The sequence below is a fragment of the Coregonus clupeaformis genome, chromosome 12 (assembly GCF_020615455.1).
Source record: "Coregonus clupeaformis isolate EN_2021a chromosome 12, ASM2061545v1, whole genome shotgun sequence".
NCBI classification, from domain to species: Eukaryota; Metazoa; Chordata; class Actinopteri; order Salmoniformes; family Salmonidae; genus Coregonus; species Coregonus clupeaformis.
The window spans coordinates 25045290-25073193 of record NC_059203.1 but is presented as its reverse complement, the minus strand read 5'-3'; the positions used below and the strand labels follow the sequence as shown (position 1 = coordinate 25073193).

Genomic DNA, 27904 nt, shown 5'->3' with positions numbered 1-27904 from the left:
CGGCCAGGAGGATAGGGGACATAGAGAGTCAAAGGATGCAGAAAGGGAGGAGAGGAGGGTTGAGGAGGCAGAATCAGGAGATTGGAGGGAGAAGGATTTAGCAGAGGGAAGAGATGATAGGATGGAAGAGGAGAGAGTAGCGGGGAGAGAGAGAGCGAAGGTTGCGACGGCGCATTACCATCTGAGTAGGGGCAGAGTGAGTAGTGTTGAAGGAGAGCGAGAGAGAAAAGGATACAAAGTAGTGGTCGGAGACATGGAGGGGAGTTGCAGTGAGATTAGTAGAAGAACAGCATCTAGTAAAGATGAGGTCAAGCGTATTGCCTGCCTTGTGAGTAGGGGGGGGGGCGGTGAGAGGGTGAGGTCAAAAGAGGAGAGGAGTGGAAAGAAGGAGGCAGAGAGAAATGAGTCAAAGGTAGACGTAGGGAGGTTGAAGTCACCCAGAACTGTGAGGGGTGAGCCATCCTCAGGAAATGAACTTATCACGGCGTCAAGCTCATTGATGAACTCTCCAAGGGAACCTGGAGGGCGATAAATGACAAGGATGTTAAGCTTGAATGGGCTAGTGACTGTGACAGCATGGAATTCAAATGAGGAGATAGACAGATGGGTCAGGGGAAAAAGAGAGAATGTCCACTTGGGAGAGATGAGGATTCCTGTGCCACCATCCCGCTGACCAGATGCTCTCGGGGTATGCGAGAACACATGGTCAGACGAGGAGAGAGCAGTAGGAGTAGCAGTGTTTTCAGTGGTAATCCATGTTTCCGTCAGCGCCAAGAAGTCGAGGGACTGGAGGGTTGCATAGGCTGAGATGAACTCTGCCTTGTTGGCCGCAGAATGGCAGTTCCAGAGGCTGCCGGAGACCTGGAACTCCACGTGGGTTGTGCGTGCAGGGACCACCAGGTTAGAGAGGCAGCAGCCACACAGTGTGAGGCATTTGTATAGCCTGTGCGGAGAGGAGAGAACAGGGACAGACAGAGGCATAGTTGACAGGCTACAGAAAATGGCTACAATAATGCAAAGGAGATCGGAATGAAATGAACTAAACATCTGGGAAAGCGAGAGAGCGGCACCTCCCTCACTTACGTTTCACTGAAACACCCAAATATAACTCTCCCAACTTCCACCTCAGTAACTATAATTGTTGTAAACTACAGCGGTTCAATGTTTTCTAGGAATATACTAACTTAGTTTATTCAGCTAGCTAACTTGGTACAGTATTCTTCTGTGAAAACCGTCCAGGGCACCTAGTCATATGACACCACAGCCAACTAGCATGCCGGACTCGGTTTAGCACCAAAACTCGGCCACAACAAACCACCAGTGTGTCAACACGCCAAGCAGATCATTCGTGTCCGTGTCTAACGTTGTGGGTTAGTCCCGACAGCTTGAGCGAGTCCGTCGTCAACTTATTCAGCCAGTTATTTAGCTAGAATAGTTAGCATACTAGCTAGCCATTGCTTTCTGCCAACGAAGAAACCCGTCCTCCCACGGCACGAACACACAGAGAGAGCCAAGCTAACGTTAACTAGTTACCCATGTCCCGAATTCCCTTGAATCAAATAAGAACTGTAGGAACGATAGAACACTCTCAACCTGACAGCACACGGGGTCCACATTTTCTGTGGCACACCACTGTGAAAACACGTTCCATTTGCTGGCATAAACCCTGGAAGTGGAACTGGCACGTGAACCCTGTATGGTTCTGATTAAGAATCAGATAACCCACGGCGCTCTAGCCTGTCCCTCTCAGGAGCCAAACCTTCAGTGGTTGGCCGATTATGGGCAACTGCCCTATCGCGCCTCCCGCCTGAGACAACGCGTCCCATTGATGTGGAATTGGCCAAGGTGGCGCAATCAACATCTGAATCATCTCCGCAAACCATGGAGCCCCTGGGCGATCGGGAGCCACCAATATGATAGACAGCCCGCCTGATCTCACCCTGGCTAACAGTGGGAGAATGCAGGACAGCGGTGGGAAAGCATACAGGAGAACTCTCGGCCACGGTCGGTGCGCAAACGCGTCCCTCAACAGTGGCGGTTCGTCCTGAGCTCGAAGAGAGAACCAAAGAGGGCAATGCGCATTCACACGTGACGCGAATAGATCCACCTCGGCTTGTCGTCTCGAGGACCCCCTCGAGACATGATGTCTGCCCCTATGTTCAAGTAGCCTGGAATGTGTGCTGCTCTCAATGAGCAAAGGTGCTCGTGAGCCCACAGCCACAATTCCTCCGCTGCCCGGTGGAGTGCAGGAGACCTGACTCCTCTCTGGCGATTGATGTGAGCTACTGTGGTTCGGTTGTCTGACCAGACCAGCACATCGCGACCCCGAAGGGTAGACGCGAAGTGGGTCAGAACCAGTAGAACCGTTTCCAACTCTAAGAGGTTGATGTGATGATTCGAAAGAGGCCACACACCTCCTATCGCTTGGGTCTGACATGTCCCTCCCCATCCAGTCAGAGAGGCATCTGTAAACACTGGAATGTAGGAGGACACTTTGCTTACTGGGACTCCGTGTGTGAGAACACGCGGGTCTCTCCAATAGTTCAGATCTGCACTGAGCGAGAGGGGAACCACCACCAACCGACGACGTTGACGCACTGGGTCTAGTCGTAGTTTGGCGAACCATCGCTGTATCCTGCGCATGCGCAGGAGTCCCAGCAGAACCACGAAATTGGCCGACGACATGAGACCCAAGAGTGACATGACCGAAAGCGCCGTTACCGTGTGATTCGGACAAAACCGTCATAGAACTAGCAACATAGCAACCCTTCGAGGGTCCGAAATTCGAGCCCTCATCGTCACAGTGTCTATCTGTATCCCCAGATAAACAATCTGATGACTGGGCCAGGGTGCACTCTTTTTCCAATTCACAGTGAATCCCAGACGCGTGAGATGAATCACTGTCTGTGTCGTGTGAGTGAACGCCAGCTCTGCTGACGGGGCGAGAACCAGTAGGTCGTCTAGGTAGGCTAGTAGCCTTTTTCCCTGACAACACAACGGTTCCAATGCCGCCTCCACACATTTGGAAAACGTGTGAGGTGCCAGGGCGTACCCGAATGGCATCCTCGTGAACTCGTACGCTACCCCTTGAAAGGCGAACCGCAGAAGCTTCCTGTGACGCGGCTGCACCGGCACATGAAAGTACGCGTCCTTTAGGTCTCGTACAAAAGTCTCCCTTCTGGACACATTCCAGTAGACGTTTTGTCGTTAGCATTCGAAAGGGCCGTTTGGCTACGCTCTCGTTGAGAATGCGTAAATCCAATATCGGCCTCATTCCCCCTGTCTTTTTCGGCACCAGGAAATAGGGCGAATATAGCCCTTTGTTCCTTTGCTCCCAGAGAACTACTGTGACCACCTCCTTCGCCAAAAGTTCCGTAATCTCTGCAACGAGAGCGGCGACTTTTCGGCATTTTCATCACCGTCTCCACCACCCCCCTGAATGGGGGAGGGGTCAGATGAAATTGGATGGCATAACCCTTCTGCAACGTCTGGTCTAACCAGAGGGAGAGGGTACAGCTTCGCCGCCACTCCCAGCAATGCAGAGAAAGCGGAAGAGCGCAAAGCTGTGGTACATTCAGTAGGAAGGACCTGTATTCCTCGACGGCCCTCGCTGCCGCTGTTCCCCAACACTGAAGTGGTGGAACAGCCCAAGGTGGGCCTCCCAAGAAAGGGAGAGGAAACATTAGCGCATTCTGAGAGAAACGGGGGCGCCGATACGTTGGTTAAACTCATAACCTTGATATCCCGGCCCTCCGTGAACGCAGCACGGGTCTGAACTGCACTGACTGAGGCGTTAGCCTGAGACAGAGCGCCGTCCCCGAATAGCGATTGTGTCATCATTCCATTACCTGGCTGTGACTGCAGTCTGCTATGTGAGACCTTCACTACAGCACTCCTATAAGTCTGTAATGTGAGGTCTTTATGAGGTAAAGCAAGGCAGCGCCTTGTTACCTTTTTAACACCCACCTCATGTGTGTGTTCAACTACGCACCCTTGGTGGGATGAGCTACACTCAGAGTGGAGAGAGAGAGAGAGAGAGAGAGAGAGAGTGAAGGATCTTGAACGTTCTCGGATGTATCATGGAAAAGGGGCTCTCTTGTGACAAAGTCAATTGGAGCCAACTCTTTATTCAACACATCAACAACAACAGTCTCTTCTGGCCACCCTTTGGGTGCTTCCAAGAAGACGCTCTGACGACCTCTCTCGTCAATGGCACGGTCGGGACCTCTGGCTCCGCAGGAGGGGCGGGGCCCGCTTCTCTGCTGCTGGAAGTCACTGCATGGCGCCGGGCACGACGCCTCGCTGTAGACCCGTCTACTTAATAATAATAATAATATAATATGCCATTTAGCAGACGCTTTTATCCAAAGCGACTTACAGTCATGCGTGCATAATTTTTTTTTTTGTGTGTGTATGGGTGGTCCCGGGGATCGAACCCACTACCTTGGCGTTACAAGCGCCGTGCTCTACCAGCTGAGCTACAGAGGACCACAGGCGGTGGAGCTTGACGGTCGTTTCGGTGCAGGGCCGAGTCTTCCTGCCAGTGGCAGGTGTCTGGCCAGCTGCTTCCTCTCCTAGTCAAGCCTCATAAAACGCTCCGTCGCATCTTTGACGGCGACCCCAAACAGGCCGTCGTCAGAGATGGGGGCGTTCTGTAACGCGGCTCTGTCTGTCTCTTTCATGGCTGTCAAAGACAGCCAAAGGTGTTGTTCCACCACCACCAAAGTGGCCATGGACTTCCCCGCGCACACAGCTGATGCCTGCGTTAAGTGGAGAATAGCGCCAGAAATTCTGGACGCCACTTCCACTTCCTCCCCAGTGAGCTCAGACTCGCTCGGCAGCCCTCTCGATGAGCCCTGGAAAGTCAGAGCACAGAGAGGCTGTGGCGTATGATGTGGCTGCTGAATTCTCAGAGCCCGCATTATCATCGCCCAGGGATGGATTGTTCCGCTGGAATAGCCATCTCTTCCCCAATATCCCTGTCATCTCCTGAGTCAGCGCCTTCAGATGATGCCTCAGAAGCTGAGGCTAACACTGATAGCACATCCTCAAGAGGAATATCCTCCCTAAAAAATGCCCAACGCTGCTTCCTCTCTTTCAATGAAAGGATGGCGCAGCTGGAGCATAGTGGGGGATCTATGAGGCCGTCCCGGGCGTGCTGTGACCCTAGCCACACGAAACATAAGTCGTGGGGGTCAGCAGCCGCCATAGAGGAACAGCGACATTGAGCTCTGAAAATAGCTTTTGGGGGTGGAAAATCTCCTGGTGTGCTCATTTTAGGACGACGTCGATGATCTGGAAAATCGACTGCGTTTTCTTCGTCCTAATTCTTCGGCTTCTTATCGGCCTCTTCAGTCCAGTCCAGTCGCTGAAGATAATGGGAGGCTGATTGAGGGGAAGCATCCCCTCTTATAGGGACACCTGTACTCCTATTGGCTGCAGGTGTGTGCATAATTTTGTCTAGGCAGCGGGGTAAACCAATAGGAGCAGAGCTCCCCTATGGGGTGGAGCTCCACGATATAGAACAGAATGTCCTTTTAGCTTTCCATGTCTCCCCCTGCAGGTTGGCAGCTATAAAGACATCACTGTAGAGGGCATGGCCCTTTTCAACATGCTGGAACCTCGAATTGGTGAAACTTAATTCAATTATACTTCAGTCAAGATGACATGATTTATGATGGACAAAAAAATTTGATACTCTAATTTATAAATACATAAACTCATGCAAGATGCAAAGACAGAAAGACATTTAGCTGGCATACACAGACAAAATACACACAGTGAAATTATAGGTAATTTGTTATAAATAGTTGAAAGTTCATACTTGAAATGTTTTTGAGAATTCTGCTTCAGAGGTATGGCTATAATGTATGTTTGTATGCTCATGATTTGTCTCATGAATGATTTGTGTCCACGGAGGTTCTGGTCCTGGGTACAGGGGGTCAGTCAGAGTGGATTGATCCCAAAGTCCTGGTCCTCATCAAGAGCATCGCTGTGTAGGTCCAGGACACAGTAGGGACACCTGACCTCACCTGACATCTGTCTACAGTAGAATAATTAGGGATGTGTGGTTGTGCAATATATTTCAGTACATGAGCATTTATAGACAGGTTTACCCAAGCCTGGTTTAGAATATCCTCTTGTTAAGAGATTTCTCTCACAACAAGTTACTGTGTGCCACCACTGCTCTGGAAAGTAGCTCTCCATCAATACACAGACATGGGCAGCCCCTGCATATAGAAGGTGCAGGGCAGCTATAATTAGCATTTTTCTTCTCTCTCTGACACTCATCCCTTCTCCTTCCTCAGCCAAACGCTTGTGCACACCTTCAACTTCCTGAGCAGTGAACAGCAGTGGTGGCAGCTGGTCTGATTCCTCCTCCAATCAGCACAGAGCTAGAGTAGCCTAGTAACAACAACAACAGGAGGTATTTTTGGAAAAAAGGGATTTGATGGAAAAGAGAATGTTTGTTCACCACTCTAGGATGCATGATCTGGATCAATCTGTCCTTATTCAAGGGCTGAATTACTGTATGTTTTTTTTTGTCATTGCACTCTCCTTTCTCAAAGAAGGTTGTATCATGGTTTTATGTGAACAGGGTGAGACATTTCTAGAAGTGTGTGTGTACGGGAAGATTAAATGTGTAAATGAAAATAGAACGGGAGTGTGTTGGCATTGATGTATTTATGAGCATTGAAGGATATGATTTGGTGGGAGTGTTTTATAAATAGTGTTTTATATCTGTATCATTGTAAATACATATGGCATGTTACCATTGAAGCAATAAACAATATCTAAAACAAATCGTTTTTTTTGTATTTATTTAATTGCATGTGTTAAAGATAATGAGTCATGTTGACATGTTCACGTCATTGAGCACCTTTTGCTGATTATCAAGAGCAATTTACTAAATGGAACAGAAAGACATTGATTAATATCAATAATTCAATGAATATGGGATCTACCCAAGGTGACTGTCCTTCATTTGGATTAGTAAACCTCTTTAATCTCATTGTGTCTGTCTTCCACCCTCATCTCTCTGAACCACCCGTTTCTCTATCCGTCTCACAATAGAACATAATGCAATATGTAACGCAACTCCACTGGTTTTGTTCTTCTCAGAGATAATCTGCAGGATAAGGGTATCCACTAATCGCTCTGCTCTGATACATCTATGATCATCAATCTAGTTTTGCTTCACCACACAAACACATGGCCATTCAACCATTCATTGACACGCAATCACATCCTCTCCTAATACACTAAACCCTGAAGAATATACAGATACACAGGCCACAGTCAAATTAAGTGTGGTGTTTATTAGATGGGGTATTAAATCAACAGGAAGTTATTTAGCATACCCCTCTCCAGTCTAAATTATATCAAAGAGAGTATAAGAGCATCTACCACATGATAAATGGGACATTTACATACAGTAGCTGTCAAGCAGGGCATTCTGGGAGATACAACACATCACCAGGGGCACACTGCCTGCCCTCCAGGACACATACAGCACCCGATGTCACAGGAAGGCCAAAAAGATCATTAAGGACATCAACCACCCGAGCCACAGCCTGTTCACCCCGCTATCATCCAGAAGGCGAGGTCAGTACAGGTGCATCAAAGCTGGGACCGAGAGACTGAAAAACAGCTTCAAAAATGTGTTCTGCTTCTATAATCAACCCTGCACCTTAGAGGCTGCTGCCCTATGTACACAGACATGGAATCACTGGTCACTTTAATAATGGAACCCTAGTCACTTTAATAATGTTCACATACTGTTTTACTCATTTCATATGTATACACTGTATTCTACTGTATTTTAGTCAATGCCACTCCGACATTGCTCGTTCTAATATTTATATATTTCTTAATTCCATTCTTTTACTTTTAGATTTGTGTGTATTGTTGTGAATGGTTAGATACTACTGCACTGTTGGAGCTAGGAACACAAGCATTTCACTACATCCACAATAACATCTGCTAAATATGTGTATGTGACCAATAACATTTGTTTTTGATTTGAAGAGGTCAATCTAAGGGCTGCTTAAAAAACACAAAAACAAGGACATGACAGACAACCGCAATATAATAGTATTGTATTATTTGCCATTTAGTAGATGCTTTTGTCCAAGCGTGTGCATACATTTTTGTATAGGTGACCCCAGTGGGAATAAAACCCACATTAAAAATGGAAGGAACGTCCCTTAGTTCTCATCACCATCATCACAGTCTCTGCACAAGTCACCAAAGATTAATTCTGATCCAGTGATGCAATGATAAATATCCCTGATGTCCTCACACTCAGTCTCAAAGTGTGTCATGGCGTCATAGGAGCGAGACACAAAGATCGAACACCAAAAGATCTGAACCTCTTGGCGAGGTCGCTAGGTGTGTGGTTAAGTACAATACAATATGTTGAAGGTAGCCTCTTACATCACTTTTCCTTCCATCATCAATGGAAGTGTATTTTTTTGTGTGTGAAATTAGTCGTGTGTCATTACAATAACAATATACTGTACATATGACTCTGGGTGTAACAGTAGGTTGTGTGAAACTTTTTTCTTATTTACTTCTGATGAATGGGCTCCAGCAGTTCCATCCCTGGCTGCACTTCCTTCTCTGGGTAACTGGTCTCTACAGTGGTGCTCACCATGGCGATATACATCCCCGGTGACGCCATGTTGTGAGCGTAGTACACCATAAATACATAGATGTCTGAAAAACAAAGAGGGTCAAGTTATGATTAATCCCAAGACTAACATATTGCAATCACATTTAACCTATTTGGGGTATACCTTTGTCTAACCTCTAATGTATTTATTGTGCCATACCTGATTTCCTGTGGACTTGTGTTTGAGGGATGATGATTTGACAGGAGTTGGCATCATGGGTGTTTGATTGGATGATTCAGTAAACAGATGACCCATGTAACATGGCCCTCCTTCACCCAGTTGGGCATGTAGCTGGGGTCACAGATCAGCTGTTTACAGCGAAACAGCTTGATAAAGAGATAAATATTAGGTTCTACTTCTACTAATTTACCCTACTGGCATTCAGCCCACTTTCCTGTAGTTCATGCACTAGCATTTCTCATTAATTAATTAATTAATTCATCTATTATTTCATCCATTAATTAATTAATTAATTCCCTCTTCAACACTCTCTTTCTCTCTTATCCACTCTCTACTTCACCAACCACTCACTTTTCCTTCAGATTTCACTGCTACCCCTTTGCCCTTGTCCATCACAATCTCTTCCACTCCTCTGTTTAACATGTAGGTCCCTCCATGCACTGCACTTAACATGAGACACACAGGAATAGTGAGGGTTTACTTTGGGGACATATACAACACCATCATAAAAACAATTGAAGTTAATGTATTAATGCATTCTTGAGTGCCTGTGTGTGTGTGTGTGTGTGTGTGTGTGTGTGTGTGTGTGTGTGTGTGTGTGTGTGTGTATGTGTGTGTGTGTGTGTATTACCTGGCAAAGCCCTTGGGTAGTAATTCTAGCCCATACAATGGACAGAGGTACAGTGGGGGAAAAAAGTATTTAGTCAGCCACCAATTGTGCAAGTTCTCCCACTTAAAAAGATGAGAGAGGTCTGTAATTTTCATCATAGGTACACGTCAACTATGACAGACAAAATGAGAAAAAAATCCAGAAAATCACATTGTAGGATTTTAATGAATTTATTTGCAAATTATGGTGGAAAATAAGTATTTGGTCAATAACAAAAGTTTCTCAATACTTTGTTATATACCCTTTGTTGGCAATGACACAGGTAAAACGTTTTCTGTAAGTCTTCACAAGGTTTTCACACACTGTTGCTGGTATTTTGGCCCATTCCTCCATGCAGATCTCCTCTAGAGAAGTGATGTTTTGGGGCTGTCGCTGGGCAACACAGACATTCAACTCCCTCCAAAGACTTTCTATGGGGTTGAGATCTGGAGACTGGCTAGGCCACTCCAGGACCTTGAAATGCTTCTTACGAAGCCACTCCTTCGTTGCCCGGGCGGTGTGTTTGGGATCATTGTCATGCTGAAAGACCCAGCCACGTTTCATCTTCAATGCCCTTGCTGATGGAAGGAGGTTTTCACTCAAAATCTCACGATACATGGCCCCATTCATTCTTTCCTTTACACGGATCAGTCGTCCTGGTCCCTTTGCAGAAAAAACAGCCCCAAAGCATGATGTTTCCACCCCCATGCTTCACAGTAGGTATGGTGTTCTTTGGATGCAACTCAGCATTCTTTGTCCTCCAAACACGACGAAGTTGAGTTTTTACCAAAAAGTTATATTTTGGTTTCATCTGACCATATGACATTCTCCCAATCCTCTTCTGGATCATCCAAATGCACTCTAGCAAACTTCAGACGGGCCTGGACATGTACTGGCTTAAGCAGGGGGGACACGTCTGGCACTGCAGGATTTGAGTCCCTGGCGGCGTAGTGTGTTACTGATGGTAGGCTTTGTTACTTTGGTCCCAGCTCTCTGCAGGTCATTCACTAGGTCCCCCCGTGTGGTTCTGGGATTTTTGCTCACCGTTCTTGTGATCATTTTGACCCCACGGGGTGAGATCTTGCGTCCCAGATCGAGGGAGATTATCAGTGGTCTTGTATGTCTTCCATTTCCTAATAATTGCTCCCACAGTTGATTTCTTCAAACCAAGCTGCTTACTTATTGCATATTCAGTCTTCCCAGCCTGGTGCAGGTCTACAATTTTGTTTCTGGTGTCCTTTGACAGCTCTTTGGTCTTGGCCATAGTGGAGTTTGGAGTGTGACTGTTTGAGGTTGTGGACAGGTGTCTTTTATACTGATAACAAGTTCAAACAGGTGCCATTAATACAGGTAACGAGTGGAGGACAGAAGAGCCTCTTAAAGAAGAAGTTACAGGTCTGTGAGAGCCAGAAATCTTGCTTGTTTGTAGGTGACCAAATACTTATTTTCCACCATAATTTGCAAATAAATTCATAAAAAATCCTACAATGTGATATTCTGGAAAAAAAATTCTCAATTTGTCTGTCATAGTTGACGTGTACCTATGATGAAAATTACAGGCCTCTCTCATCTTTTCAAGTGGGAGAACTTGCACAATTGGTGGCTGACTAAATACTTTTTTCCCCACTGTATAAGAAAGATCCGGAAACCATTTTTTTATTTTAATTTTTTATATGTATTTAACCCCTTATTTTAGGCATTAAACTATCTCCATATATACTTCCATTCATTTTTAAAATTGGTACCCGGCTACCTTCAGACTAGTCTTGTGAGGCTTGTGCTCGTAGAGCAAAACAACTGACATGTACGTGAGAGACTCACCTTTCCATAGAGGGATCATATTAGTGTGTAGCCCAAACTGTTCGGATGTTACAGACAGAAGTTGGCAGATCGGCTGTACTGTCCCATGATGCTTGTGGGGTTCATAGAGCAAAACGGAGAACACCAACTTGTTCGTGAGAGTCTCCATCTTTCCATAATAGCTTGTAGGCCATTCGGACGCTACAGACGTTTTCGTGAGAAGACCGATTTTTGGGATGTCTCATGGTCTGACAAACACCACTCTAGCTCTACCACCTTTCACCGCAGATACGGAAGGGCGACATCGGTGGATTGAGACGTAGCCCATGCAAAAAAACATATCTCTATCTTAAATTGATGGATTTTTATGGGAATTTTGTATTATGCTAATTAGAAGCGAAACACTAAGTTGGTGAATTTAGTGGAAACCTGCGCACTTGTAACACGCAGGGTAACAAGCATTCATTGTTACACCTCTGTAATTGTGGGGCTTGCACAGCAAGAGCCCCATCTTAGATATTCAACATACTTCTTATTATTATTCTTTAGCACGCTACTCCTCTTACACCGTTTAAGCTAGAAATGGCTTTCAAACTTCAAAATGTGCAGAATGGTCTCACTCAAGTTACTTGTATACAACTTTTTGATATCTGTTATAATTTTGACATTATTATTATTTTTGTCATTTTTTTTGTCTTCCATCCGCTTTCATGGCATTTCTTCAACATTCTAAAGCTCCCCATTGTGACATTATCACTTCCAACTGCCATTCTCTAATTAAGCAATAAGGCCCGAGGGGGTGTGGTATATGGCCAATATACCATGGCTAAGGGCTGTTCTTTTGCACGACGCAACGCAGAGTGCCTGGATACAGCCATTACCCGTAGTATATTGGCCATATACCACAAACCCCAGAGGTGCCTTATTGCTATTGTAAACTGGTTACCAATGTAATTAGAGCAGTAAAAATAAACGTTTTGTCATACCCGTGGTATACGGTCTGATATACCAAGGCTGTCAGCCAATCAGCATTCAGGGCTCGAACCACCCAGTTTATAAGTGAAATCATGCAACTTTTGACACGAATCAGCTAATTATTCCACTTTGCAACAATTTAGACAAAAAGTTAGAGCGTTCGCATCTTCCTCTACTTCTCTGGTACTCAAATCTGGCATTTGAACAAAAAATTATATTCTGATGAAAAGTTACAGCAGTTTAAGTAACCACAACATTTTCTGTAGCATAAAAAAAAGAAAATGCTGCCGTTTTGACCACTACCCCAACAAGTTAGACATAAAGTTAGTGTATGGAATATTTGTCTACTTCTCTGCTATTTATATCTGTTCGCGGAATTAAAATATTCACTATGGATCTTACGGTACAGCTGTTTTAGTAACTGCATTACCACATCTTCTTCCAATTTTCCCAAACAACTGAAGTTTTCACCACTAACGCAACAAGTTAGAGAAACATATTAAATCTTCCCCTACTTCTCTGCTTGTCAAATCCGAAATCAGATAAGAAAACGTGTGTACCAATCTGTAACTAGAGCCGTTTTATAACCCATCGCCGGCTCTCTTTCAAGCAACAGCTTGCTGTGTCATCAATGAGATTCCAAAACGGAGCCGTTGCTAGGATACTCAGACACAGAGAGCAGAAATTATGAGGAGAGTGAAGAGAGTAACCACAATTACTGACCACAACAACACAAATATTGACCATTCAACAACTGAACCACACAATTGCAGACTACAACCACTGACCAAAACAACTGACCACAACCACTGATCACAAAAACACAACTGCTAACCATATCTAGTGACCACAACCACACCATTCCTGACTACAACCACATAACTACTGACCACACAACTACTGACCACTCATCTACTGACCACAACAACTGACCACAACCACACATCTAGTGACCACAACCAAACATCTAGTGACCACACCCACACAACTACTGATCACAACCACACAACTGCTGACCAGATGCACACAACTACTGACCACAACCACACAACTACTGACCACAACCACACAACTACTGACCACAACCACACAATGTCTGACCACAACCACACAACCTCTGACCACAACTTTTGACCACAACTACTGACCTAAACCACACAACTTTAACCACAACCACACATCTACTGACCACAACCACACAACTTGTGACCACATCTAGTGACCACAACGACACAGCTACTGACCACAACCACACAACTTCTGACCACAACCACACACATTCTGACCACAACCACACTACTTCTAACCACATCTAGTGACCACAAAAACAATACTACTGACCAGAACCACACTATATCTGACAACAACCACACAACTTCTGACCGCAACCACACAACTACTGACCACAACCACACACATTCTGACCACAACCACACATCTAGTGACCACAACCAAACATCTAGTGACCACAACCACACAACTACTGACCACAACCACACAACTTCTGACCACAACCACACAACTACTGACCACAATAACACAACTACTGACCACAACCACACAACCTCTGACCACACAACTATTGACCACAACTTCAAACCACAACCACACAACTTGTGACCACATCTAGTGACCACAACCACACAGCTACTGACCACAAACACACAACTTCTGACCACAACCACACAAATTCTGACCACAACCACATAACATCTGACCACAACCACACTACTTCTAACCACATCTAGTGACCACAAAAACAATACTACTGACCAAAACCACACAATTTCCGACAACAACCACACAACTTCTGACCGCAACCACACAACTACTGACCACAACCACACAAATTCTGACCACACAACTACTGACCACTCATCTACTGACCACAACAACTGACCACAACCACACATCTAGTGACCACAACCACACAACTATTGACCAGAACCACACAATTACCGACAACAACCACACAACCTCTGACCGCAACCACATAACTGCTTACCACATCTAGTGACCACAACCACACAACTGCATACCACAACCACATAACTACTGACCACAACTACTGACTAAATCTACTGACTATAGACGGGAATTAAAAATGATTTCCATATTTGAATAACATAATCAAAATACTTTTAAAACTTATTTCATTACCATAATAAAACTTTGAAAGCGCTTTAGCAAGCCCCACAACTTAACTTGTAAAGTTACAATATGTACTAGCAGTTACATATTATTACAATGTAACTATGTTACAGTTAACTACAATACTTGTTAGTGTAATTACACGGTAATAAGGACCCCTTAAAATGAAGTGTTACCAACATGTCTTTTGTTAATTTATCCACAGTGGATTGGGTCCTTATTCTGAGAGCTGGTCAGCTTGGGGCTGAAGCTCTTCGCCCTGTGTGTCTCCTGCTCCCTCTCCCTGCTCACCATCGCCTCTGGCTGGATCTTCTATCGCTCCCTGGTGGCTGTGGGGCTGTTTGCAATGGCTGCGATTCCAGTCGTCATCGCCCACTCCCGTGCCCCAGCCAAGAAACACCAATGACGTTTGAAGTTTTGAACCCATGAGCTTTCTGTCATCAGGGGGCCGTATCAAGCTACTCAGAGAAGGAGTGCTGATTTCGGATCACAATGGCCTTTTAGATCGCAATGAATAAGACTACATGGACGGGGTGGGGAGTGATCGTAGATCAACACTCCTACTCAGAGACACTTCATAAATACGGCCCCAGCTCTCCAGACCTTGCATGACAATCATGTGAGATCCACTGTCACACTCCTAGTAGAATGTGCCATAGCCTAATGACAGACCCCTCAGGAATGTAAATATAGTGAAAATGGGCTCAATCCAACAATGGAAAAAGTGAAGCACACAATACGTTACAAAAAACAATATTAAATACATTTGCATGTTGAAAAATATTGTGTTGAACAAGTTCGGCAATCACACCAAAGACCTAAAATCTGTAGGGATATTTAACCATGTACGCATTTGACTGTATATACTGTACCTTAGTACCATTTATGAATGCATCTATGAGTGTGTTACAAAACTTTTAAATAAATCAAACCTGTTATCCTCCCTCTATTTGTCTTGAGTGCTGGGAACTCAGTATGGACAGATTATGGAAGCAGAACACATTTTTGTTCTTTGCAATTGCAAACTATCTCTGACTATCTCTTACAAATAATTTAAAACTAATATTTACCATATGTATTTTGCTTGTATCTGTACCAACATCTGCCATCATCCAGTTCCCATTAACTTCCACTGTCTCAAGAATCTTAAAGTTATTTACTACACAAAGATACCAAATTTCCATGTGTGTTAAACTAAGTGTTCAAAAAATTGTCCATGTGGGAGCATATGAATAGATGCACATTGGGTTTTATATGAAGCACATTTATTTAAACAATTTTATGCCTGTGCATAATCAAAAATTACAAAATAATCATAAAGACTATTGGTCACAGTGTATGGATACCCCACCCTGATTGGCTGTGGAAATGTTCCTCAGTTTAGTGGGCAGGGCTCAAGCACTTAATTGGCAGGTATGACACAACAATAGGTCCCCTGGGGTGTATTCACTAGGAACCAAACAGGAAAAAAATGGGGAGCCACCTACCTGAATTTGCCCAATGGAAACTAGTTTCCGTTGCAAAACGTTTTGACTAATGATTACACCCCTGGCTGACTATGTCAGTTACGTGGCCATACAGGTTCACAAGGGAAGTGTTGATTGGCAGATTCACTCATGTACAAGTACAAAAAAAGCATTTCCATAACCTCACCATCATCGTTGAATACTGACAAAACAATTACTATTTAACTTGTTTTGCTTTAAGACAGAAAATTAAAAGCATTACACCTTTAGTAAAAACTGGTGAGCAGTCTTTTTTGGAGCGAATGGGGGAATAGACCTAATTTCTTATCTTCTATTGTTCCTCTTGCACCCAGTGGGAGGCCGTGTCCCTCACGCCTTCCCTCCTTTTACAGTAGGAGGCATTTATGTCTCTGCTTCCCCCGCCTGGCCTGTAGCGCCGCCCTCGTGGCCATCTCAAACACTTCCCTCACACCATCCTTGGTCTTTGCAGAGCACTCCATGTAGCCGAAGGCACTGATCCGGTTCGCCATGTCACGGCCCTCCTCTGGCTTCACAGGCTCCTGTGAGGAGTGGGGGGACAGAATGTGGAGTCAGGAAAGCCACATATTGATCTTCTGAGAATTGTGTGAGTGAGTGAGTGAGAGAGAGAGAGAGAGAGACTGACTGTACCTGCTTCATCTTGGCTAGCTCTCTGCGGGTGTGCTCGTCATTACGCAGGTCCTTTTTGTTGCCCACTAGGATAATGGGAACGTTAGGGCAGAAGTGTTTGACTTCTGGAGTCCACTTCTCCGGGATGTTTTCTAAACAAAGAGGAAGGGCAGAAGTCAAGGCCAGTAGGAGTCTGTAGGCATGTATACAGTGAGGGGAAAAAGGATTTGATCCCCTGCTGATTTTGTACGTTTGCCCACTGACAAAGAAATGATCAGTCTATAATTTTAATGGTAGGTTTATTTGAACAGTGAGAGACAGAATAACAACAACAAAAAATCAAGAAAAACGCATGTCAAAAATGTTATAAATTGATTTGCATTTTAATGAGGGAAATAAGTATTTGACCCCCTCTCAATCAGAAAGATTTCTGGCTCCCAGGTGTCTTTTATACAGGTAACGAGCTGAGATTAGGAGCACACTTTTAAAGGGAGTGTTCCTAATCTCAGCTTGTTACCTGTATAAAAGACACCTGTCCACAGAAGCAATCAATCAATCAGATTCCAAACTCTCCACCATGGCCAAGACCAAAGAGCTCTCCAAGGATGTCAGGGACAAGATTGTAGACCTACACAAGGTTGGAATGGGCTACAAGACCATCGCCAAGCAGCTTGGTGCGATTATTCGCAAATGGAAGAAACACAAAATAACTGTCAATCTCCCTCGGCCTGGGGCTCCATGCAAGATCTCACCTTGTGGAGTTGCAATGATCATGAGAACGGTGAGGAATCAGCCCAGAACTACACAGGAGGATCTTGTCAATGAACTCAAGGCAGCTGGGACCATAGTCACCAAGAAAACAATTGGTAACACACTACGCCGTGAAGGACTGAAATCCTGCAGTGCCCGCAAGGTCCCCCTGCTCAAGAAAGCACATATACAGGGCCATCTGAAGTTTGCCAATGAACATCTGAATGATTCAGAGGAGAACTGGGTGAAAGTGTTGTGGTCAGATGAGACCAAAATGGAGCTCTTTGGCATCAACTCAACTCGCCGTGTTTGGAGGAGGAGGAATGCTGCCTATGACCCCAAGAACACCATCCCCACCGTCAAACATGGAGGTGGAAACATTATGCTTTGGGGGTGTTTTTCTGCTAAGGGGACAGGACAACTTCACCGCATCAAAGGGACGATGGATGGGGCCATGTACCGTCAAATCTTGGGTGAGAACCTCCTTCCCTCAGTCAGGGCATTGAAAATGGGTTTGTGGATGGGTATTCCAGCATGACAATGACCCAAAACACACGACCAAGGCAACAAAGGAGTGGCTCAAGAAGAAGCACATTAAGGTCCTGGAGTGGCCTAGCCAGTCTCCAGACCTTAATCCCATAGAAAATCTGTGGAGGGAGCTGAAGGTTCGAGTTGCCAAAGGTCAGCCTTGAAACCTTAATGACTTGGAGAAGATCTGCAAATAGGAGTGGGACAAAATCCCTCCTGAGATGTGTGCAAACCTGGTGGCCAACTACAAGAAACGTCTGACCTCTGATTGCCAACAAGGGTTTTGCCACCAAGTACTAAGTCATGTTTTGCAGAGGGGTCAAATACTTATTTCCCTCATTAAAATGCAAATCAATTTATCAAAAAATAACAACCCAATGTTTATCTCCCAGGACAAATTAGCTATCAACAGCAAGCTAGCTAAATGTCCAATCTGTCCCCAAATGAATATAGTTGCTTCTCAGTTGGTTTTGATATTTTAATCTACCTGTCATGAACGTGTCTGGTGGGGATAGACAAAATCAACATGTGCACAATGGGGCCACGGCTATAGGTTCAGGGTGTGTCAGAAATATTTTTGCTATTTTCACAACCAGAATTATGGGCGCAGTAGCTGGTGGTGGCTACTGCGTCACCACTGCCTTCAACTTGAATAAACAAGTTAAAGGTGCAAGCAAGTTGAAGGTGTGTCGAGGCTTGACCCCTCACTGGCCAATCAGAACGTGCTCCATGGCTAAATACGGTTGAAGTCGTAAGTTTACATACACTTTAGCCAAATACATTTCAACTCAGTTTTTCACAATTCCTGACATTTAATCCTAGTAAAAATTCCCTGTTTTAGGTCAGTTAGGATCACCACTTTATTTTAAGAATGTGAAATGTCCAGTATGAAAATGTATGCACTCACTAACTGTAAGTCGCTCTTGATAAGAGCGTCTGCTAAATGACTAAAATGTAATGTAAAATGTAAATTTATAACATTTTTGACATGCGTTTTTTCTGGATTTTTTTATTGTTATTCTGTCTCTCACTGTTCAAATAAACCTACCATTAAAATTATAGACTGATCATTTCTTTGTCAGTGGGCAAACGTACAAAATCAGCAGGGGATCAAATACTTTTTCCCTCACTGTATATGTCTGCACAGTATGTGTGGGTGTCTGTGCGCGTAGCAATATAAATACTCACCCAAACTGTCTGGGCTATCAATGGAGAAGCACATGAGGATGACGTCAGTATCGGGGTAAGAGAGGGGGCGCAGCCTATCATAGTCCTCCTGACCTGCTGTATCCCATAGTGCCAACTCAACCTGCCAAAGGATTTCAAGAGACATCAGCCAACTGTGCCCAACTTCCCAGTTAAAGCTTACAGTGGGGGAAAAAAGTATTTAGTCAGCCACCAATTGTGCAAGTTCTCCCACTTAAAAAGATGAGAGGCCTGTAATTTTCATCTTAGGTACACGTCAACTATGACAGACAAATTGAGAAAAATCACATTGTAGGATTTTTAATGAATTTATTTGCAAATTATGGTGGAAAATAAGTATTTGGTCACCTACAAACAAGCAAGATTTCTGGCTCTCACAGACCTGTAACTTCTTCTTTAAGAGGCTCCTCTGTCCTCCACTCGTTACCTGTATTAATGGCACCTGTTTGAACTTGTTATCAGTATAAAAAGACACCTGTCCACAACCTCAAACAGTCACACTCCAAACTCCACTATGGCCAAGACCAAAGAGCTGTCAAAGGACACCAGAAACAAAATTGTAGACCTGCACCAGGCTGGGAAGACTGAATCTGCAATAGGTAAGCAGCTTGGTTTGAAGAAATCAACTGTGGGAGCAATTATTAGGAAATGGAAGACATACAAGACCACTGATAATCTCCCCTCGATCTGGGGCTCCACGCAAGATCTCACCCCGTGGGGTCAAAATGATCACAAGAACGGTGAGCAAAAATCCCAGAACCACACGGGGGGACCTAGTGAATGACCTGCAGAGAGCTGGGACCAAAGTAACAAAGCCTACCATCAGTAACACACTACGCCGCCAGGGACTCAAATCCTGCAGTGCCAGACGTGTCCCCCTGCTTAAGCCAGTACATGTCCAGGCCCGTCTGAAGTTTGCTAGAGTGCATTTGGATGATCCAGAAGAGGATTGGGAGAATGTCATATGGTCAGATGAAAACAAAATATAACTTTTTGGTAAAAACTCAACTCGTTGTGTTTGGAGGACAAAGAATGCTGAGTTGCATCCAAAGAACACCATACCTACTGTGAAGCATGGGGGGTGGAAACATCATGCTTTGGGGCTGTTTTTCTGCAAAGGGACCAGGACGACTGATCCGTGTAAAGGAAAGAATGAATGGGGCCATGTATCGTGAGATTTTGAGTGAAAACCTCCTTCCATCAGCAAGGGCATTGAAGATGAAACGTGGCTGGGTCTTTCAGCATGACAATGATCCCAAACACACCGCCCGGGCAACGAAGGAGTGGCTTCGTAAGAAGCATTTCAAGGTCCTGGAGTGGCCTAGCCAGTCGCCAGATCTCAACCCCATAGAAAATCTTTGGAGGGAGTTGAAATTTCGTGTTGCCCAGCGACAGCCCCAAAACATCACTGCTCTAGAGGAGATCTGCATGGAGGAATGGGCCAAAATACCAGCAACTGTGTGTGAAAACCTTGTGAAGACTTACAGAAAACGTTTGACCTGTGTCATTGCCAACAAAGGGTATATAACAAAGTATTGAGAAACTTTTGTTATTGACCAAATACTTATTTTCCACCATAATTTGCTAATAAATTCATAAAAAATCCTACAATGTGATTTTCTGGATTTTTTTTCTCGTTTTGTCTGTCATAGTTGACGTGTACCTATGATGAAAATTACAGGCCTCTCTCATCTTTTTAAGTGGGAGAACTTGCACAATTGGTGGCTGACTAAATACTTTTTCCCCCCACTGTATACAGTGTATCTGACCTATTATTAAACAATGAAGAGGCATGATGCTGATTGCAGAATAGCCAATCCAACATTTATTATAGGAAAAGTCAGCAATATGACATATTTATACACAGCTGGGCAACTTACTGCTTAGAGAAATCAATGACTACAAAATGTGATATCTGCCAACACTGTCTGCCACTATTGGCCCTTCCCAATTTGGGCAAGCCTCGAGGGAGGTTGCAAATTGGGAGGAGCCAGTGGCAGTGTTGACTGAATTGAATTCTGTTAATTCTCATTGATTGTCCTGCTTTGTACGATAATGTAATTTACAGCGAGAGAAATACAGGTTGAAAAAACAAAGGGAGAATATTTTTTCACCTGTTTGCTATCGACCTCAATGTCAGCGACATAGTTCTCGAAGACAGTGGGAACGTAGACCTCGGGGAACTGGTCTTTACTGAATACGATGAGCAGACAGGTCTTCCCACACGCTCCGTCTCCCACTATGACCAGTTTCTTTCGGATTGCTGCCATACCTGAACAAACGAGAGAGAATGTTGAGACAGACATAAATACATTACAGATCAAAGAGTTGGAGCGTGGATGGTACTGGCAACAGAGATGTCAAGTCCTGCATGGGCCACATATTACGTAGATAATAGTTACAGTATGTTAGCTGTAGCCCATTCATAGGCGCCAACTACCTTTAGTGCATATTGATGAAGGTATCTTCTTCCTGGGGGACTTTTGTTAAGAGCCTCGACGCTTGCTCTAAACGCTGACACGCATCTCTTGTGGTACGGTTTTGGAAACATAATGAATGTATATTTTATATCAGCGACAAAAAATAAATAAAAGGTTAAATTATTACACACCTTCATTGGGTTAGTGTTCCCACACGATCATATCTCCATGTAACAGCACTTGTTTACGGAAAACAGACAGAAGAGACCACTTGTGCTAATTAGCTATCTAGCGTGCATATTTTTTAATTGAAAATATTTTTTCTTGCTGCTATGAAAGACAAGGGCCATATGCAGGGCTCTAAAGTGTGCCCAATTTGGTCGCATATGCAACAAAATATGTTTCTGTGCGACCAAGAGTTTTATTTTGGGAGCACTGTGCGACTATGAAAAGAATCTCACAGATAATAGTTGAAATAATGATAATGCTTCGCTGTACCGTTGTTTCCGAGTTCCCTAGAGAAATAAGCGAGTGCAGATTCATTCGCGTCATTGTTGCACCATTACTACAGCGAAAACGGCTTGCTTCTAGCTCAACCGGGTCAAAAAATCTGACCCATATTACCGGCGCAACATGTTTATCTTCCTATAGCTGATCGCCAGAACCGCATTTTACATTCATAAACCATGTCATGGACCGTTCTATAACTACTCGCGCGTCGACATTGTTAACCATTTGTTTACACTTTGTTGAGTCATGTTACCTCGTTGTCTAGCTAGCTAAGAACCTGGTAACTTTATCAGTACATCCAAACATTTGGGGGCACAGAAAGAAAGGAAAAGATAGCTTCTTCATGAGATCAACGGTAATAGCAATGAATGAATGACAGATCTCTTGCATTTCATCGTCACAAACCTGACTTTATAAAGAGACAGTGTACAATTTTCAATGTAATGCATCTCAATAGGACAATAGTGCTTTTACACAGTGTTACATATTAGTTTCTAGGGCACAACATGTGCTTCAAAAGTAGCTAGAATTCATATAGGCTGTATCTCAATCAATCAAATAAATTGTATTTTCTGGTGCTCCTAAATTTTATGTGGTGCTCCTAACTTTTTTTTAGCTGGGAACATCAGTGCTACACTTTAACATTTTAAATTTAGAGCACTGGCTAAATGTTTTGAAAACTGTTTTCCAAGCGATGGTTATTGACGTTGCTAACACAGTGTTGGAATTGTAGTTCACACGGCCAGCCGTGGGTGAAGCTAACCGCTGAAAACCCAATGGAGAGAAGGGTTTGAGAGCTTTGTTCGCTGTAGCCCAATATTGGACTAAAGGAGCCTAACGTTACTCCTTAGTCCAATGACCTTACATGTTCTGTTTAAAGGGCGAATTGGCTCTGGAAGCCAAAACAGCCAAATACTCCATACTGAATCAATTCTCAATTGCAGTACGGTTCTAGAAACATAAACCCCTCTACTTTCATATCATATCAAAATATTTTCACAAATGCAAAAAACACAGTTGCATCACAGTATTTTTCAGTGAGAACATGTTTGTGGCGTCTGTCTTCTGTTTACACACAAGTGTTCAGAAGACGCAGATTGCTAATTAACACAGGTAGTCCACTGTCTTCCGTCTGTTTTTCGTAAAACAAGCGTTGTCACATGGAAATATGGCCGTGTGGGAACCCTAACCCTATAAAGGTGTGTATGAATTAATCATAAAAAAGTATTATTTCTCACCGATATGAAAGATAAGGTCCTTATGCTTCCAAAACTGTACCGCAAGCAATGTGTGTTAATGTGCAGACTGAACATCATGGCTCTTAACAAACCCCCCCTACAGAAGACGCATTCGTCCAATGACTCATTGCTACACTATATATACAAAAGTATGTGGACACACATTCAAATTAGTGGATTTGGCAATTTCAGCCACACCCGTTGCTGACAAGTGTATAAAAACAAGCACACCGCCATGCAATCTCCATAGACAACATTGGCAGTAGAATGGCCTTACTGAAGAGCTCAGTGACTTTCAATGTGGCACCGTCATAGGATGCCACCTTTCCATCAAGTCAGTTTGTCAAATTTCTGCCCTGCTAGAGCTTCCCCGGTTAACTGTAAGTGCGGTTATTGTGAAGTGGAAACTTCTAGGAGCAACAACAGCTCAGCCGCGAAGTGGTAGGCCACACAAGCTCACAAAATGGGACCGCCGAGTGCTGAAGAGCATAAAAATAGTCTGTCCTCGGTTGCAACACTCACTACCGAGTTCCAAACGGCCTCTGGAAGAAACGTCAGCACAAGACCTGTTTGTCGGGAGCTTCATGAAATGGGTTTCCATGGCCGAGCAGCCAACTCCATATTAATGCCCATGATTTTGGAATGAGATGTTAGACGAGCAGGTGTCCACGTACTTTTGGTCATGTAACGTATGTGTAATGGATCGAGTCATGATCAAGGGCTATGTTAGCTGTAGCTATCTTTGTAGCAGTGGTGGAACTGTCTTGAAATGAAATAACGGGGATAAAATGAAAAAGGGATAGCTCTCTCACTTCAGAATATGAATTTGTCAAAATCGTTGATTCATTCATATGATCGAATCGGTCTCCTGCATTTGTGATCTGGAACAACACAGCTAGACTGTGTCTAATGTTTTGAAAACACTAAGGGTACTTTTCAATTATATATCATTATTTTAATTTATTCATATTTGCATGTCAATCAGAATAAAATTAGTTAACACAAGTAAAGTAGCTAGCTAGCTAAATGAGTGGGATATCAATCAACATTAGCTTGCTAGTTATCTATTCTTATTTACAATGACGGCCTACCAAAAGGCTTCCTGCGGGGACGGGGGCTGGGATAAAAAATATAGGACAAAACATACATCACGACAAGAGACACACCACAACACTACATAAAGAGAGACCTAAGAGAACAACATAGCATGGCAGCAACACATGACAACACAGCCTGGTAGCAACTAGCTAGACAACTAACACAGAAGGGTTGTTACCCAGCTAGCTAACTAAATTGGCTAACAACTAGACAGCTAGTTCAACACGAAATAAAAGTTGCTAGATAGTAGCTGGTCAACTAATGAATTATTAATCATTTCTGCGGCCATGTCTGATATTACAGGGCACGAATACCACGTAAACAGCCCTAGCTAACTAACTAGTTAACGTTACCTAGGTGAATTTTAGAAGAAAAAATAACTAATTTGCCAACGATAACTTGCTAGCTTATTAGCTTAGCCTATCAGATGCGGAAATGATGGGGTGGCTAGCTTGCTAGCTGGCAAGGTTGAAGAGGAAAATTAATTTAGACCCGGTTAGCTTTTAATGCGGTTAATATAACTATGTTAGCTAGCTATACTACTGCAATATTGGTTTCTGAGTTATCTTGGCAACATTTTTGTAATATAATTAGTCTTACCTGGCCAATAGGTAGCTAGCTAGTTTGTTGTTTTCTGGATAATGTCTCGGTCTCACGCTTGACTAGTTAGCTTACGTTAGGCTAGTAGCTCCCAACCGTGTTTGAGGGGGCTCTGAAACAGACCACAAGGAAGAGGGAGGAGGAGGTGCTTGACTCGGACTGCGTAGGACGGGTGGTAACTGAAAAATCTTTGATGGCTCGGACAGCAAAGTCTGTGTACAGTCAGGGTTTCCTCCCTCTTTGTGGACACTGACTGAAGCCACAGTTCAGAACCTGGCTACAACAGAGATGCTCTTTTTCACCACATCGTTCAGACTGCAAAGGTGTGTTTATTTGTCACAAGATATAGCTCCAGATGGATCTTTACAAAAACACCAACAAATTAATTGAGCCTTAAATAATTAATTGCATGGTAATAATAATATATTTTGTATTTTACATTTTTAGACATTTAGCAGACGCTCTTATCCAGAGCGACTTACAGTTTGTGAGTGCATACATTTTTCATACTGGCCCCCCGTGGGAATCGAACCCACAACCCTGGCGTTGCAAGCGCCATGCTCTACCAACTGAGCTACAGGAGGCCTACTAATTATTATTATTAATCATGTTAATTGATAATTATGATGAATGATAATTGCACTGATGGAGCAGAAATGTTTTCAAAAGTCCCTGCTAAGAAATGTGTAACGGTAGCCCTTGATCATGACTCTCAGTTCCATTACATTACACATCAGTCAGCAGACAAAGGCTTCTTCTTCTTCTTCGAGATTGGGTTGGCGGATCGCATCCAACTTTGAAAATGCATACACTGCCACCTACTGTACGGGAGTGTGAGGCCAGTCACGGCCTACCTACATTAAATTCTCTTCATTAGTCCTGTTCCTCTAAGAAAGTGAAATAAAGCCCTAGACACCACGTCCCTCCCATTTCCTCCCCCCACTACACCACCCAAACCCCAAACCCGTCCAGCCTCTCTGATGCAGTATTTGGCTGTTTTGGCTTCCAGAGCCAATTCGCCCTTTAAACAGAACACGTAAGGTCCTTGGACTAAGGTGTAATGTTAGGCTCCTTTAGTCCAATATTGGGCTAGAGTAAAACGCCTTGCATTCTTCTATCAATCACATTTATATATAAAGCCCTTTTTACATCAGCAGATGTCACAAAGTGCTAATACAGAAACCCAGCCTTAAACCTCAAACAGCAAGCAATTCAGATGTAGAAGCACAGTGGCTAGGAAAAACTCCCTAGAAAGGCAGGAACCTAGGAAGAAACCTAGAGAGGAACCAGGCTCTGAGGGGTGGCCAGTCCTCTACTGGCTGTGCAGGGTAGAGATTATAAGAGTACATGGCCATTAAGGCCAGATCGCTCTTCAAGATGTTCAAATGTTCATAGATGACCAGCAGAGTCAAACAATAATCACAGTGGTTGTAGAGGGTGCAACAAGTCAGCACCTCAGGAGTAAATGTCAGTTGGCTTTTCATAGCCGAGCATTCAGAGGTCGAGACAGCAGGTGCAGTAGAGAGGGAGAGAGAGAGGGAGGGAGAGCGAGAGGTACACAGATACGATACAATGATTTAGAGATACAGTACCAGTCAAAACTTTGGACACACCTACTCATTCCAGGGTTTTTCTTTATTTTTACTATGTTCTACATTGTAGAATAATAGTGAAGACATCATAACTATGAATTAACACATATGGAATCATGTAGTAACCAAAAAAGTGTTAAACAAATCAAAATATATTTTAGATTTTAGATTCTTCAAAGCATTGCACACTCTTGGCATTCTCTCAACCAGCTTCACCTGGAATGCTTTTCCAACAGTCTTGAAGGAGTTCCCACATAAGCTGTGGTCCTGGCAACTGGACCTTTTTTGGAATACCATTATTTTTGTCTTACTGAGATTTACTGTCAGGGCCCAGGTCTGGGTGCTGCTGTAGGCCCTCCTTGGTTGGTGACAGAACCACCAGATCATCAGCAAACAGTAGACATTTGTCTTCAGATTCTAGTAGGGTGAGGCCGGGTGATGCAGACTGTTCTAGTGCCCTCGCCAATTCGTAGATATATATGTTGAAGAGGGTGGGGCTTAAACTTCATCCCTGTGTTGTGTGTGTGTGTTTTTTGCCAATTTTAACCGCACACTTGTTGTTTATGTACATGGATTTTATAATGTCGTATGTTTTTCCCCCAACCCCACTTTCCATCAATTTCAAAAGCCTTTTTGAAATCAACAAAGCATGAGAAGACTTTGACTTTGTTTTGGTTTGTTTGTTTGTCAATTAGGGTGTGCAGGGTGAATACGTGGTCTGTCGTACGGTAATTTGGTAAAAAGCCAATTTGACATTTGCTCAGTACATTGTTTTCACTGAGGAAATGAACTAGTCTGCTGTTAATGATAATGCAGAGGATTTTCCCAAAGTTGCTGTTGACGCATATCCCACGGTAGTTATTGGGGTCAAATTTGTCTCCACTTTTGTGGATTGGGGTGATCAGTCCTTGGTTCCAAATATTGGGGAAGATGCCAGAGCTAAGGATGAAGTTAAAGAGTTTAAGTATAGCCAATTGGAAATTGTGGTCTGTATATTTTATCATTTCATTGAGGATACCATCAACACCAAAGGCCTTTTGGGTTGGAGGGTTTGTATTTTGTCCTGTAGTTCATTCATTGTAATTGGAGAATCCAGTGGGTTCTGGAAATCTTTAATAGTTGATTCTAAGATTTGCATTTGATCATGTATATTTTTTTGCTGTTTGTTCTCTGTTAGAGGGCCAAAAAGATTGGAGAAATGGTTTACTCATACATCTCCATTTTGGATAGATAGCTCTTCCTGTTGTTGTTTGTTTAGTGTTTTCCAAGTTTCCCAGAAGTGGTTAGAGTCTATGGATTCTTCAATTACATTGAGCTGATTTCTGACATGCTGTTCCTTCTTTTTCGGTAGTGTATTTCTGTATTGTTTTAGTGATTCACCATAGTGAAGGCGTAGGCTCATGTTTTCTGGGTCTCTA

At 43.7% G+C, this 27904-nt stretch overlaps 1 protein-coding gene and 1 pseudogene across 1 annotated transcript; both read right to left on the bottom strand.

Annotated features, from left to right (window-relative positions):
* Window positions 1-8523: 8523 nt before the first annotated feature.
* On the bottom strand, window positions 8524-9530 carry LOC121578113 (annotated as a pseudogene).
* Window positions 9531-15678: 6148 nt separating this feature from the next.
* On the bottom strand, window positions 15679-25087 carry LOC121578110 (transforming protein RhoA-like). The gene is made up of 5 exons (XM_041892223.1): window positions 24895-25087; window positions 21143-21300; window positions 19011-19131; window positions 16566-16696; window positions 15679-16456 (listed from the first exon to the last, which is right to left on the bottom strand). Exons 2-5 carry the CDS (start codon window positions 21296-21298, stop codon window positions 16283-16285), a joined length of 582 nt encoding a protein of 193 aa, XP_041748157.1. The 5' UTR covers window positions 21299-21300; window positions 24895-25087; the 3' UTR covers window positions 15679-16282.
* Between the last annotated feature and the right edge of the window lie 2817 nt (window positions 25088-27904).

Coding starts and splice junctions, on each gene's coding strand:
- LOC121578110 (XM_041892223.1), bottom strand. CDS start 21,298: ATGGCAGCAATCCGAAAGAAACTGGTCATAGTGGGAGACGGAGCGTGT. Junction 19,132..21,142: donor TTGAGGTCGATAGCAAACAG/GTGAAAAAATAT, acceptor ATCCTTTGGCAG/GTTGAGTTGGCACTATGGGA. Junction 16,697..19,010: donor TGATAGCCCAGACAGTTTGG/GTGAGTATTTAT, acceptor CTCTTTGTTTAG/AAAACATCCCGGAGAAGTGG.